Source organism: Pteropus medius, unplaced genomic scaffold (assembly GCF_902729225.1).
Source record: "Pteropus medius unplaced genomic scaffold, Ma_sr-lr_union100, whole genome shotgun sequence".
NCBI classification, from domain to species: domain Eukaryota; kingdom Metazoa; phylum Chordata; class Mammalia; order Chiroptera; family Pteropodidae; genus Pteropus; species Pteropus medius.
The window spans coordinates 1-14,342 of record NW_024347728.1 but is presented as its reverse complement, the minus strand read 5'-3'; the positions used below and the strand labels follow the sequence as shown (position 1 = coordinate 14,342).

The window sequence follows — 14,342 nt, the reverse complement described above, 5'->3', positions numbered from 1 at the left end:
GTCTATCATCCATCTATCATCTATCATCTATCTCCTATCTCGTGTATCCACCCACCCACCCACCATTTACCCGTCTGTCATCTATGGCAGTGGTTCTCAAGTAGAGTGATTCTGCAACCCCACGAAGGGGACATTTGGAGTCATTTTCGGTTGTCAGGCCTGGAGTGGACAGACCTCCAGGCGCCTGGTAGGTGAAGAGCAGGTCCCTGCTCCAAACCCCGCAGAGCACAGGCCCCCGACGTCAGCGGGGGAGTTTGAGTCTCTGCTCTGATGCGCTCGCCTGACCCTTCTCACCTGCACGGCACCTACACGTGCGAGTTTTGCTTCTTTGTAGATCCCCGGGCATCTCCTCTGCGTTGGTCCAAGTTGGTGGCACCCTCCTCCCCTCCGCCCCTCCAGCTTTTGGTTCTGAGCCCATAGCAAGGAACAGAAACAGGGGCTGGAACAGAAAACGTGACCAGTTGTCTGGCTCCACGTTAAGGATGAGCCGCCAAGTTTTCTCCGATTTCTCCTGGGTCGTAACAACCTCTTCGCCCTGCCTGTGTAAACACTGCTCCCGTCAGGAGAACTTGGGGTCCTTGGCCGGGAGTCCGCCCATGTCGAGGCGTCCGCTCTGCAAGCTGCCTGCACGGTTGGGTCGATAACTGCAGGTTTTCGGGGGCGGAGGAGAAGGCGGGGGCTTCTCATTCATCGAGAGAACACGAGACTGTCCGAGACTGGGTTCGGCAGCCAGGATATTGGGGTTCGTGAATATTAGTGGGGAGTGTATCGTATCGGTGGGGAGAGGCCGTCAGCGACAACGTGCTGCTCTAGACGTGGGGCTGACGACATTATGACTGTCCTTCCTCGTGGAAAAGTGCCGAAGTCCCAGGAGATGACATCCAGGCAGTGCTGCTACCGCCTCGGACGAGAGGGCCCGTAAAAGTAATTAGTGTTTTGATTTCGCCCGGGGCTGGGCACATGATGCGTTACATAATTACGGAGCTTCGTCATCAAAGAGGCTCAGGAGATCAAGGAGCATGGCCTCCCGATTTGAAAAGAAATAGCACAGAAAAGTTTTCAATGTATAGCTGTTCCTCTTGAGAACGGATGCTGCCGTTGCTTTCACGGGGGCTCTTTAAAAAGAAGCTTGCAGTGCACATCGTCACTCCTGTCTTTTCAGAGTCAAAAAAAAAACCCAAACCACTTTTTTTTTAGTGGCAGATAGCATTGTGTAAGTTTAAGCTGATATATGCAGTAATCAGGTATATGTGGTAATCATGTTGCCATGGCTGCATGAATCATGACAATTTGATAAATGTACACGTTGCAACATGCTTACTACAACGAGGTCAGTCAACACAAAACGGGCTTGTTAGTCCTTTAGACCGAGCGTCTCACGGTGGAGAAGTTACCTGCTTTGCAGAAGTTCTCAGCGGATTCTTTTTTCCTGTAGGTCACGGAACAAGGGACTATGAGACCGACCACCTTCTCTGACTGGTAAGTGACAGCTTTGTGAACCTTATTCTCTCCATCGAGAGAGCACGGTTCTCGGCCCACGTCTTGTCCACCCTGGCCTCTGTTCGCTTTGCTTTATCATCCGAAAACGGTCATGGGGGGTTGTGTCGGGGCATGTGGATGGAAAGGGTCAGAGAGATGGCTTTTCCGAGGGAGCTATGCCTCCCTCAGGGATGACGATGCATACGGGAATTCACAGGGCAAAAGGCAGGAATCCGGTGACGGAGGCTGCACTGGAATCCAACTCAGGGACCGTGGTAGAAATTGGGGGGAGGCCGAGGCTGGGGCTTTAGTGCCGCCCGCGGGAGGGTCGCGAGCAGAGTTGTGTGTTTATGGGGTTGCTGTGCTTCGTTGCGTTTTTGAGGGGCCGGGAGGTGAGTGTGAGAACGGCCGAGCCAGCCGGAACGGTTTTGGGGACACGAATGGATTTAAGAGACTTTTTGTTTTCGAGGTCGAACTAAGAAGCATGGGAATGCGTCGGAGGACCTTCGGGTCGGGGAACCAGTTTGCCGCGTAGACTCCGGTCCCCGGCTAGCGCCGATCGTCTTTCGGTGGGGGACGTTTGCTTTGCCCCCGGCACAGGACAGTACCCAGCAGGGACGGGTGCATCCGCGACTCTGCAGCTTAAAATTTTGCAGGGTATTTCAAAGTGGTCAACTTCCTTTTCCAGACGTTAAAAGAATTTCTAGAATTGTTTTTTTTTGTTTTCCTCTTTGGCAGTTGAGTTTCCCCTACCTCATTTGCTCTGTGGACATCATGGCTTTGAGAAGAAAAGGGAGAATTGTGCACGGATGTGGGCTCCCCCGGACCCCTGCCTCTGCATCACGTAGTTCTGGGCTCAGACACAAGAAGTTACTAGCGTCTCTGCTCGCGCTGTCTGGCCGAGAGCAAAATTATGAAGTTATAAAAAGTATTGAAAAGTATTTAAGCCGAGCATTAAAAAAAAAAATGGCAAGAAGCCGGCCTAGGTGGCGATCTGCTCTCATTTCTCGTGGATTTCGCGTACTTTTTCATGCAAGCGAATCAAGCGCTTCGGCCTCACACTCGACTCCAACCACCATTCTATTTTTTAACGGTTTCGTATCACCAGAACGATTTGCAAATTTACAACCATCTCATGTCACGATGCACGTCATCTTCTTCTGCAGTCACATAAAGCACGACTTTGAGACGTTCTGCTTTCTGAGTAAGCCACCGCGGGTAGGCCCCAGAGTCAAAACTGGTGAGAAATGCCATTTTTTCCTCTCTTGTGTTACCTTCAGGAATCGCTGCCTGTGGATGTCGCTGTGCTGCTGGTTTGGGGGCCTCCATGGCACGTTCGTGACCAGGAGCGCCCGGCCCAATATTGTCCTGTTGATGGCGGACGACCTCGGCCTGGGAGATTTAAGCTGCTACGGGAATAACACGCTCAGGTGAACACTCGTCCGCCGGGAGGTGGCGGGCGCGTCCCGCGGGGTTGCCATGGGGAGGAGGGACAATGTCGGGAAAGCGGTGACATCTCAAGTATCCTTAGTTTGTCATTGCTGCTGCTCTTGCTTTTATGATCGTGGTTAAAAACGTGTGGTTAAGTTTACCTTTTCGGCCAATTTCGAGCGAGCGGTTCAGCGATGTCCGGCGACCATCGCCTGGGTCTGGTGCCAGACGTTCTGGTCATCACCTCCGAAAGGCAGCCCTGTACTTCCCCGTGGTCACTCACAGTCCCTCCCCGGCCCCTGCCTCCGGCCACTGTCGGAAGCCAGCCGACGAAGTAATTGAGGGTACCTGAAAGGGGGAGCATGGACTGAGGAAAAGAAAGAAGACAGACAGAATTGCAGGAGGGAGCACAGAATCAAGCTGTGTCTGTGTCCCCGAGTTTATTTAGAACACACTATTTATAACATTACAATAAGAAAGACAGTAGTCAAGAACCAAGGGTAGCCAGATTACTATATCTAGTAGAACAATGAGATTCTCACAACTCAGAACTCTCTGCTAAACAGTTGCAAGGAATGTGCAGTGATTGCTATGTGAACACTTACCTCCCGGTTTTTCCCAGCGCTTTACAATTTCAACTCCTTACATTGTTGCCAAGTACACAAATATCCTTGTTCCTTGTTATACGATTTCACATGTCCATAAGTGACTCCCCACAGGCCACCACAGATCGGCTTTCCGTCTCTATGGATTTGCCTCTTCTGGAAATTTCTTGTCACTAGAATTCGGTAGCGTATGACCTTGCTGTGCCTGCCGGAAAAAAGTCCCCCGCACAGAGTGGCTTGAACAACACAAATTTATTTTCTCCCAGGTTTCGTGACAGGACGTCCGAGATGCAGGTGTGGGCGGGGCCGGTCACTCCCGGGGCCTCTGTCCTGGGCATGTGGACGCCGTCCGTCCCCTCCCCGTGTGCTCACGTGGCCGTCCCTCTGTGTGTCTCTGTGTCATCTCTTAGTATGTGGACACCAGTTGCTTGAATTGTTTCGGCAGCCTCTGGTACCCAGCATGGTCCTTTATTAGCCTGTCCCGCATCGCTCCTGTGACAACACGCGGCCCCTCTTTGCTCGAATTTAAACACTGGCGTTTCGCCTGGCAATGCAGGTGGCCGTGCGGCCTTACGTTGGAAGCGTGTAGCTGTAGGTCGAAAGGCATCGCTCTGCGGAAAGGCGTTTGGGGTCCGCATAAGCCAGGAATCCAGGCGGACGTTGCTGTCTCGCCGTCCACGGAAGCCACGGGCAAGAAAGAAAACTTTCTTCGGGGTTCGGGGTTCGTATAGGGTCACTCAGATAAGCAGCGACGCTGCCCAGCCAGACACCGGGAGTGTCGGGGGCACACGAACCCCTCCAGCAGCACCCTCTCTCCGTGGGGCTGTGAAGCCGTTCGCGTCGCGCTAGGATTAAGTCCGTTTCAACTCATGGACGAGCAAAGCGCCGTTTGCCGCCTACCGTTTAGGGGTCTTATCTATTTATTTATCGTTGTCAGGAATTCGGCGAACCGGAGATATGAGACACACGAGACGGGAAACACGCTGAGTTAAAAAACGCCGCGATTTGGTCTTGAAACAGATAGTTTTTCCTGGGGGGAACAGAGTCGCCTTTCCGTGGCTGCACGTTGGCCATGCGGTTTATGAATGTGGTTAGATCCCGTGAACCGGCTTCTCCACGGAAACGCCCGTCCACGCAGAGTAGCCCCACTGTCCTCGCTCCTGGCGCCCCGCGTCCGCTTGCGATGGTTTTGCGTGACGGGGCGCTGCGTTCCCTGCTCTCCTCCTTTTCCTGTCGCGCGTCCCCGCGGGCCGCCGGACGGAGGATGCGGAAGGCCGCGTTTTGGGTTTACCCGAAACAGACTCGTCTTGACCCCAAACGGAACGGCCGGGAGCCTCGTGCATTTTGCGGGGAGCCGGGAAACCCGCCTGCTGACTTCTCGTTTTTGTCCGCAGCACCCCGAACATCGACCGCCTGGCCAGCGAGGGCGTGAGGCTCACCCAGCACCTGGCCGCCGCCTCCGCCTGCACCCCGAGCCGGGCCGCCTTCCTCACCGGCCGCTACCCCGTGAGATCAGGTGGGCTGGGGCGACGCGGGAGCGATCTCGTGTCACGATCGCGCCTCCTTAGGATGTGTTTTCTGCTGCACTTTAAAATGTCCCTCAAGGTCTCAAGAATCTTGACTCCCAAGCGAAGGTCGCGTGGCTCTGCCTGGGCAGCTTACACTGCTGTGTCTCTCGCCAGGGGCCAGCGACCTGCTCACCTGTGAGCCGACGGCAACAGGTTTGGGCCGCCGGTGACTCGTTCCTAGGCTCCCGCGAACACACACCCTCATTTGTAGGTACCTATCGGAAGACCCCGCTGTGGGCTGTCTATTCCTTAAAGCCGGCAGAGAGCACGGGTCACAGTAGCAACCGGCGTCTGCCCCGTCTCTGGAGATGGGATTGGAAAGGCAGAAGGAACAACTGGCAAGAAAATGTGGCTGACAAAGTGGAAAGGGAATGAAAGCCGTACATTTCTCTGTCTCACACACGCACGCTCACGCACGCGCGGACACACACTCACGCGGTTTCGGCCTCTGGGCTGCCCAGGTTCAGTGTCTTGATCACAGCTTAAAATGCCCCCTTGTAGCGTAGCTTATGGTCTGAACAGCCGTGGGGAAGTGACATTGCGGATTTGATTTTTACACCCAGCTAAAACATGGCGATGCCCTTGGCGATTCTCGAGGGGTTCGGGGTCACCGCCCGCTACATGAAATGGCCCCAGACCATTGTGTTTTAATTCAGTCTAGTATCTGCTGGTGGCACGTGTCGTATATCCACCCGTGTCGTTTATTTTTCAAGGATAGCTTTTTCTCTACGAGTTTTGTTTTTTTCTACGTGATAGCTTCTCATGTGGTAAGGCCCAGGGGGAAAAAAACCTAATCAGGTGTGTCGGAATTTCGTGAAAATCAGCAGTAAAGAAATTTAGAAAGGCCTTGTCTCGTGGGCTTCGGGATGTTGCCACGGGTCCTCGTCGAGCGAAGAACTTTCCTCATGATTGAAGGAGGAAACATACGCATCTGCGTGCGTTTGAAAAAAATCATACAGTTCTCAACTTTTCCCGACTTATTCTCCGGGCGTGCCAACCTCCAGGTGCAGCCACGCTGTCGCAGAGGGCAGTGTGCCCTGTTTCCTGATGTCCCAGCAGTGTGGCCTTGTGCGTGTGGCCTTTTGGGCGGAGCAGGGCGGAGGCAGACGCACGCTGGGCCACCCACTCTCGGGGAGCACGCTGACCTTTCCACCCACTGTCCACTTTTGTGGGATTCCTGTCATTTCTGATCTTCCTGATCACTGTTATTCAAGTGAGCTGTAGACGCCACAGGGTGCGTGTGATCCGGTGCCCGACATGCACACGATACCTGTGATTCGAAATTTCGGGGTCCCATCCGCCACCCCAGGAGAGTCTTCTTCGGTGACGGTTCTTGCCCTGTAAGCGCGTGCCTATGTCGGGATGATGCGGGCACGTGGGAACTTGCGGGAGGAGGACGGGGCGGCCACACCGAGGATCCCGCGTCCCAGATCACGCACGTGTGTGTGAGCCGTACCCCAACTTTGGACGTCGACGGGGGAGACGTTGGGACAGGCACGAGTTCTGACAGGGGGTTAGAAGGGCCTTTCTCACGGAGACTGGTAGCCAGGAGACCAGTGGACGGCACAGCACAGCCCGGCTCAGGCCCCGAGGCGCGTTCTTGGGGCTAGTGGAGTCACCAGGGCCTTGGGGTGAGGCGGGGTGAGGAGGAGGACTCAAAGGAAACCTTGTGTTGCTGGCTCGGGCGCCTGAGAGGGAGGCCGGCCCTTTACTGAGGCGGGTTCGGAGGAGGAAGATGACGGATTCTGCCCTCACTATGCTCAGGCAGGGGTCCTGCCTACATAGATGTCCCCGGGGCAGCTGAAGATAGGACCCCCACTCCGGGGGGGGGGTGTAGGGAGAGGCAGAGAGGGGGCTCCTCGCCCTCTGGAAACACGTGATCGAAGTCCAAGGGGAGCGTCTGGACCAAGACGTCCAGTTAAACTGGGATTTTGAGTAATCGGCGAATACACTTTGGGCACAAATCCGTGCTACGCAACATTTGGGACGTGACTATACAAAAAAAAACAATAATACTTGTTCATATGAGGCCCTAACGGGATTGTCTGGCATCGCAGTTTGCCGAGAACACCTGCCGTTGGCACGCGGGAGCAGGGGACACGGGGACGGAGTCTGGGGGGGCTCGGGAGAGGGGGCCCCGGTGCAGGTGCCCGAGCAGGAAGTTGAAGGGCGTCAGGCTCACGTGGGGGAGCTGGGGCCTGACCCGCTGTCTGCTTCTGTGCGTTCAGGCATGGCGTCCGCCGGCGACCGGAACCGCGCCCTGCCCTGGCTGGGGGCATCGGCCGGGCTCCCCAGCAACGAGACCACGTTCGCCGAGCTGCTGCAGAGATGTGGTTACCGCACGGGGCTCGTAGGTACGGCCGCGGGGCTCGGCGTGGGGCTCGGCACGGGGACGCGGTCAGGCGAGACCCGGCCGCGTCTCTCTGACACGAGCCGCGTGGGGAAGGGTCTTAAGACACGGAGGTTGGGGCCTTCGAGAGGGAGGGCGGGCGGAAAAGGCCAATGTGCTTCTCCGCCGCCCTCAGCAGAGGGGAACGTTCCGTCACGGGTGGGGTGCTGCTTTCATGTCCCAAAAAACGAGCGACTCCCCAAAGGCGTCCTCTCGACCTTGAGAAACGGACGTGTGAATCCTGATCACCTCCAGGCAGCGGCCGAGCGGCGCGTGCAGATCGCCTGGACCCTCCGCCCTCGGGGACGAGAGGGAGCGAGCGTGTGGCCCGCCGTACCTGCGGCTCTGCTCCCGAGACTCATGGCTCCAACGACCTGTGCCGCCGGCAAGTCGTTTTGAGAGGTGCCGCCCGCTTGCTGCGTCCCCCAGTGTTAGAATTCCCGGTGTGGATGGCAAGACTGAGACACATCCTAACATGTCCACACCAATGTGGCCCTGACAGATTTTGTAAAAGTAAACAAAGACATGTGGAAAATGAGTTCCTCGCTGGCCACGTAGCCCGGGAGGGATGAGATAGCAAAAAATACTTTCTGGAAAAAATACTTTCGAGCTTACTCACACACACACACGAACACACACACAGAAAACACACACACACACACACAGAAAACACACACGCAGTAACTAAAAATGTTTCTCAAACTACACCAGTGTTTCAAGAAATGTTAGAAGCACTTCTCTAGGAAGAAATAAAAGGCAAAAAATAAGATTAATAAATATCAATAACTACATATTGATAAACTATTGTTTCAAATGAGGAAAGGTTGCAAGTTCCAATCAAAAGATACAGTGGCTGAATAGATATGAAACTCACTTCCCGGGCAAAAGACACACACGTGCTGAATGGAATAAGACAGAAAAGGATACAGTATAAAAATGAAAATGAAAACGACATCGAGACGACAGCTGCTTATAGACGACGTCTGGACGTACGCGATTCTTTTATTGAATTTATCGGAGGTGACGTGCGTTTATAAAAGTATATAAGCAACCGGAAGTCTCATATGGGGACACAGATTGGCACGGTCGTTTCAGAAAACCGTCACGCGGCCGCTGGTCCGACGAGACACGCGTGCACACGCAGCTGCGGCACTGCCAGGTGTAGACTCAGACGTGTAGACGCGTGTGGGCTGAAGCTACACATCAAAGGAACCGTCACGACACGCGGTTCCTTCCGACCCGAAACGAGACGCAAGGCCGTTGTAGAACGCGTGGGGACATGTCCGTACATGCCATTAAAACACAGAGAAGGTTCCGGAACGGCCCGCGACCCTGGCGGCACGTCGCTTTCGCGTGCCGGAGGGCGGTGCACGCCGGGCTCACTCACCGTTTCCTCCCCTTGCAGGAAAGTGGCACCTGGGATTGAGCTGCGTCTCCCGCGATGACCACTGCCACCACCCTCGAAATCACGGCTTTGACCACTTCTACGGCCTGCCCTTCGGGCTGCTGAGCGACTGCCAGGCGTCGGGCACGCCCGAGCTGCACCGCGGGCTCAGGGTCAGGCTGTGGGTGTCCACGGCGGCCCTGGGTCTCGTGCCCGTCCTGCTGCTCGTCCCCAAGCTCGCCCGCTGGCTGGCCGTGCCGTGGAAGGTCATCGTCGGCTCCGCCCTCCTGGCCTTCCTGTTCTTCGCGGGCTGGTACTCCAGCTACGGCTTTGTCCGGCGTTGGAACTGCATTCTCATGAGGGACCACGAGATTGTCCAGCAGCCGCTGAGAGAGGAGAGAGTGGCCTCGCTCCTGCTGAAGGAAGCCGTGGACTTCATCGACAGGTGGCTGCTTACGTCGGGCCTCAGTCCCCGCGCGATCATTTTGCTTGGGATTCAGAGAGGGTGGGCACATCCTTAGGACAGGGGCCCGTGGGTGTGCGCGTGGCATTTTTGGTATATCGGAGTCTCTCCTTTGACACAAAAAACGGGGATAGCTCTATTTCCTGAGAAGGCAAAGCAATACATTTTCCTCACGCCTTTAAAAAAGAATCGTGAGTCCCCGTATTTTAATCCGCGCTGCTGCAACGTGGATTCGCATCAAAATGCGATCGGCCTTGATTTCGCTTTGCCACAGACACGGTCTGAAAATCCCTCCCCGTCCAGGGACAAGGAGGACGTGACCCTATGTCGATGTCTATTCTTAAGTAATAGATGTGTTTTTTAAATTTTGCTGTATTATCGGTTTCGAGTATGCAGGACACTGGGTAGACATTTACGTCGTTGACGAGATGATCCTCTGGTCTGTCTTTCTCCCCTCTGGCCGTCCACGTGGCCGTGACCTGTGTGCTGCCTGCATTCCCTGTGCCGAGCTCCCCACCCCCGTGACCCTCTGCCAACGACTAATTTCTGCTTTTGTATCAGTTTGCTGCTTTATGTCTTTAATCCAAGACCCGCAGACAGGCGTCTAATAGCATCTCAGCTTGCTGCATGAGCTCACTTCTCGATGGCTGGCTGCAGGTGTTTTAAAGTTGTCCCTTTTTTCTCTGGGGTGGGGGAGTCAGCAAAAGTCATAAAGTATAACTTCCCAGGCACGAGACGTAAACGAGGAGTTTGTTTCTCTCGTGTTATCTGCGCCCTAGCTTCTCCCGTCTTGCTAGGTTTTAAAAGTCGGCGACCTCGGAGCCCAACGTGGATGCCAAAGCTCCAGCCATCATGTTGATGTCCCAAGCAGCAGAAAGGAGGAAGACAAGGCAATGATAAGAAGCATTTCTAGAGACGACACGCTGGGCCCAGTTAAATGTTGGGACTCGTGTCCCTGGCGGGGGGGAGGGGGGGGCACAGGGAGACCAGAGAGCAGGGAGGGCCTGAAACCCGAGTGCCCCGTATTTGTGTCTGTATTTAGGGTGTGAGTCTTCCTAACGCATGCCTGGGAAAGCGTTCTCAGAAAGTCGATGGAAGAATCCCTATGGCTTTCATTCATTCATTCGTTCATTCAACAAAGATCAAAAAGATGCCTTAAGCCACTACTTTATGTCATTTTCTAAACTGGATGCAAGAGAGCGAAAGAGAGACCACAGCACACAGTGCGCGGCCGAGGTCCCGTTTATTTTCACCCCGTCACATCCGTGCCGCGCTGACTCTGGCCGTGGTGTTTGTTACTCCCTCGAGCGGTACTGGCAGCTGGGTAGAGAACACGGAGAACCTGTGTCCCCTCTTACGAGGTGTTTCCACCGAGGCGGCATCGCACGTGAGGGAGGAACAAGCCTGTGGGACGACGATGACCCCGCTGCCTTCCCACCCCCAGGTACAAACGTGGACCTTTCCTCCTGCTGCTGTCCTTCCTGCACGTGCACACGCCGCTGACCACCAGAGACAAGTTTGTGGGGCGCAGCAAACATGGCAGATACGGTGACAACGTGGAGGAGATGGACTGGATGGTGGGTGAGTATCCGGCAGCACCGCCGTGAGTGTCCGATGCACGGACCGGAGCAGGTCAGATCTGTACGAATTGCCGCGGATTCGGCGCTCGGTAAGGACGGCGGGCCGCGGCCTCAGCGAAATCGCCGTTACGCTGACGGTCAAAGGAAACGTGTTATTCTTATCGGTTCGTGTTCCAAGGCAGGCTTACGACCGTGGCAGGCAGCTTGCCGAAACCAAAGTCCTCCGTTTCCCAGTCGTAAGATTGATACAGAAAGAGATCGTGAAAGATAGTTCCTGGGAAGGGCGGCTGGCATGAGCGCGGACGCGGTTAGCGGCCGCGTGCCCACCGCTCCAGGAAATCACTCTGCTGTTTGCATAGTATTTGTCCCATTTCATCCGTGACAGACTTTCCTTCAGCTCAGTAGGCTGTTCTGCACAAAGGATTATTTTTTTCCTGCACCTGAAAACTGTCATGCGCAGAACCACCTAAACTGATAATAAGTCCGTTCTTTGCTGCCTCTGTAAAGGGACATTCATGCCAAGTGTCTCTAAAAGAAATAGAGTGAGCTTCATTTCAGTGCATTCAAAGTGTGTTGAACCATGAAAGTCTGTTACACGTGATATGTTTTAGCTCTGAGCCACAGTCTAGGTGAGTGACCAGGGGCTCGTGAAGGTCCCTGGACGACACGTGGTCTCTTATACGACAGGGAGGGATCGTGAGTATATTTCTACTTTACGTTGGATAAACTATGTGTGTTTATATAAAGTATCAAGATACAATTATACTGTTTAGAGTCCACGTGTAACCCCAAAGAGAGGTCAGGAACACAAGAGAAGGCAGTAGGAAATTTAGCCGAAAATAGAAGGGAAAAAAGAAATATATAAATAGGGACTACACAAAGGCTTAATTAAAAATAGCCAATTTTTTGCATTGGAAGCCAATTTTAAGCTCATGCAATTAAAGCTGATGTCTCTATTACTGGCTTAGCCTTTGTTCTGTGATGATATAGATAGATAGATAGATAGATAGATAGATAGTTAGATAGATGATAGATACATAGATACATAGATAGATACATAGATAGGTGATATGTAGATAGATGATAAATAATAGATAAATCATAGATAAATCATACATAGATGATAGATATAAAGTTATCTATGCTATATATAATCACAATCTGCATACATATGTCAAATATATCACTATATATATTTATACTATATATAATATATGTAAATCACACACAGTATTATATGTTTAATTTTCTGTCAGAGAAACACAAACATTGAAACCTATTCAAACTGTTAGAGTATAAACAGCTATCATATCCTACCCTTTGTGTAGCTGTAAGGTTATGATTTCATTGCTCGGTGATTATTTGTCTCCAGAAAATCTCCTGTAGAAATAAATCTCTGTGCTGTATCTGTATCTTTAGCGAAAGGACAATACCCCGCAAAGAGAATTTCTGTCAAGGTCCATACCTGCAGTTTGTCACTGACACACGGTTACAGTTACCCTACAATCTAGGTAAATACGATACGCGCGTGTCCCACAGAAGCTATCCATTGCATTTAGCAAAGGGCTGCTATCGTGTACCTGGCAGAAACGAAAAGCAGGTATTCCTCCGCAAAGCATATCGCAGACGGTCTGCAGGCTTCAGATTGTGACAGGGACAACAAATCCTTTACGGGTTGGGGCGCTGGTCCCTGCAGCAAGTGTCAGGCTTTACGTGTTGATTCCTGGAGATGTTATTCTTAAAGCTATTGTTTCTTTTTGATTAGGACTCGTAAGTTCATTTTAGCTACCGAACCTCATTTGTATTGGCTACTTTGATCGTTGTGGGTGATGATGATCTTATATATTATAAATACGATGATGATCTTATATATTATATATACCATACTTTGTAATATATTGCATGTGTGTATATAATATATAATGCAATGTATACATGATTACATTATTTGCGTACTTTATATAGTTGTAAAATAAAAAATATTTTCTTATACATAGAATAAAAATTATGTTATACATTAAAACGACATGTTAATATTAAATAATGAAATGACACATTACATAATAAAATAACATATACCGCAGTCGGGCAATAAATAATTCTTGTGTGACGCTACTTTACTCCGCATACAATTGTCCATCCTTATACATTATATCATTATATATTTATAGATTATAACTTTTATAGTTATAAATATTTTATTATATATTGACATCTTTTAATTACATATTTCATATAGAATGTGATAATATATGATATATATAAGATATAAATTATGTAAGACTATAATAATCTTTATATATAAATAATATACTTGTTATATGTTACACTATATATTGTATATTCTAATATATTATAAATATTTTAACATAAGTGCATTTCCTATTTATCATATAATGACACATTATATTTGTCACATAGTATCTATTGAGCATTTATTATGTATTTATAGTAAACACGTATGCAACACAGTCGATATTATATCATAAGTACATCATAAATAATTATAAACATAAAACTCAATATTATTTTATATACGATATAGTATACACTGTATATATGCCTTAGAGTATTCTCCATTAAATAGTGACTTGTTACATAATTTTGCATGAGATGTCATAAAATAACATTGAATCATACTGTCATTTTTATATAAATACGTACTTATATAAGCCTTATGTAAACATGTGAATAACAGTTATACCATTACGTGTAGCGAATGCCTAGTAGCCCACACGGGAAAGTAAAAGCATCCTGTTTCCACCTGCACCAGGTAAGATCCTGGAGGCCCTGGACCGGGAGCACCTGGCCAGTCACACGCTGGTGTACTTCACCTCGGACAGCGGCGGCCGCCTGGAGGCCCAGGATCGCGGGGCCCAGCTCGGCGGCTGGAACGGCAGGTACCGAGGTGAGGCCCGGAGACCGTGGCGTCTCCGTTCCCGGCACTGTGGTGCCCGGTTAGCTTCGCCTTCACGTGAACGCGTCGGCAAATGCTGTTTGCAGGTTTTTACGTGAGTCGCCATGTCTTACGAAGCTAGGTGAGAAACGGCTGCAGGTTTGGGGGCCCTTTCCACGAGTTTAAGGCAAAACGTCGGATGTTTCTCAACCTCGCATCTTGGGGTGGATGACTCTCTGAAGTGGGGTGTTCTGGCCACTACAGGGTGCTCGATGGTGTCTCTGGTCTTCACCTACCAGATGCCAGGAGCACTTCCCATCCGTTCCTACACCCAGACTGTCCCCCCAAATTGTCAGATGTCCCTGTTGGGTAAAATCACTCTGGTCTTCAAGCACTATAATAAGTAGATGATTGCTAGATGATAGATAGATAGATGATAGATGATAGATGATAGATGATAGATAGATGATAGATAGATAGATGATACATAGATGATAGATAGATAGATAGATGATAGATAAATAGATAGATAGATAGAAAGATATAT

General features: G+C 51.1%; 1 protein-coding gene across 5 annotated transcripts; it reads left to right on the top strand.

Annotated features, from left to right (window-relative positions):
* The first annotated feature begins 7 nt into the window (after positions 1–7).
* LOC120614238 (arylsulfatase H-like) lies at positions 8–14,272 on the top strand. Of its 5 annotated transcripts, none has more exons than XM_039877017.1 (8): positions 8–187; positions 1,436–1,479; positions 2,760–2,909; positions 4,910–5,031; positions 7,312–7,437; positions 8,878–9,301; positions 10,764–10,900; positions 13,673–14,272. In XM_039877017.1, the coding sequence occupies exons 2-8, from the start codon at positions 1,454–1,456 to the stop codon at positions 13,912–13,914; spliced, it is 1,227 nt and encodes a 408-aa protein (XP_039732951.1). In that variant the 5' UTR covers positions 8–187; positions 1,436–1,453; the 3' UTR covers positions 13,915–14,272. The 5 variants fall into 5 exon arrangements, with proteins under 5 accessions (XP_039732951.1, XP_039732954.1, XP_039732952.1 ...); XM_039877020.1 differs by lacking the exon at positions 8–187 and adding an exon at positions 194–301; XM_039877018.1 differs by lacking the exon at positions 8–187 and adding an exon at positions 310–742.
* The last annotated feature ends 70 nt before the right edge of the window (positions 14,273–14,342 follow it).

Coding starts and splice junctions, on each gene's coding strand:
- LOC120614238 (XM_039877016.1), top strand. CDS start 1,298: ATGTACACGTTGCAACATGCTTACTACAACGAG. Junction 2,910..4,909: donor TACGGGAATAACACGCTCAG/GTGAACACTCGT, acceptor TTTTGTCCGCAG/CACCCCGAACATCGACCGCC. Junction 7,438..8,877: donor TTACCGCACGGGGCTCGTAG/GTACGGCCGCGG, acceptor CTCCCCTTGCAG/GAAAGTGGCACCTGGGATTG.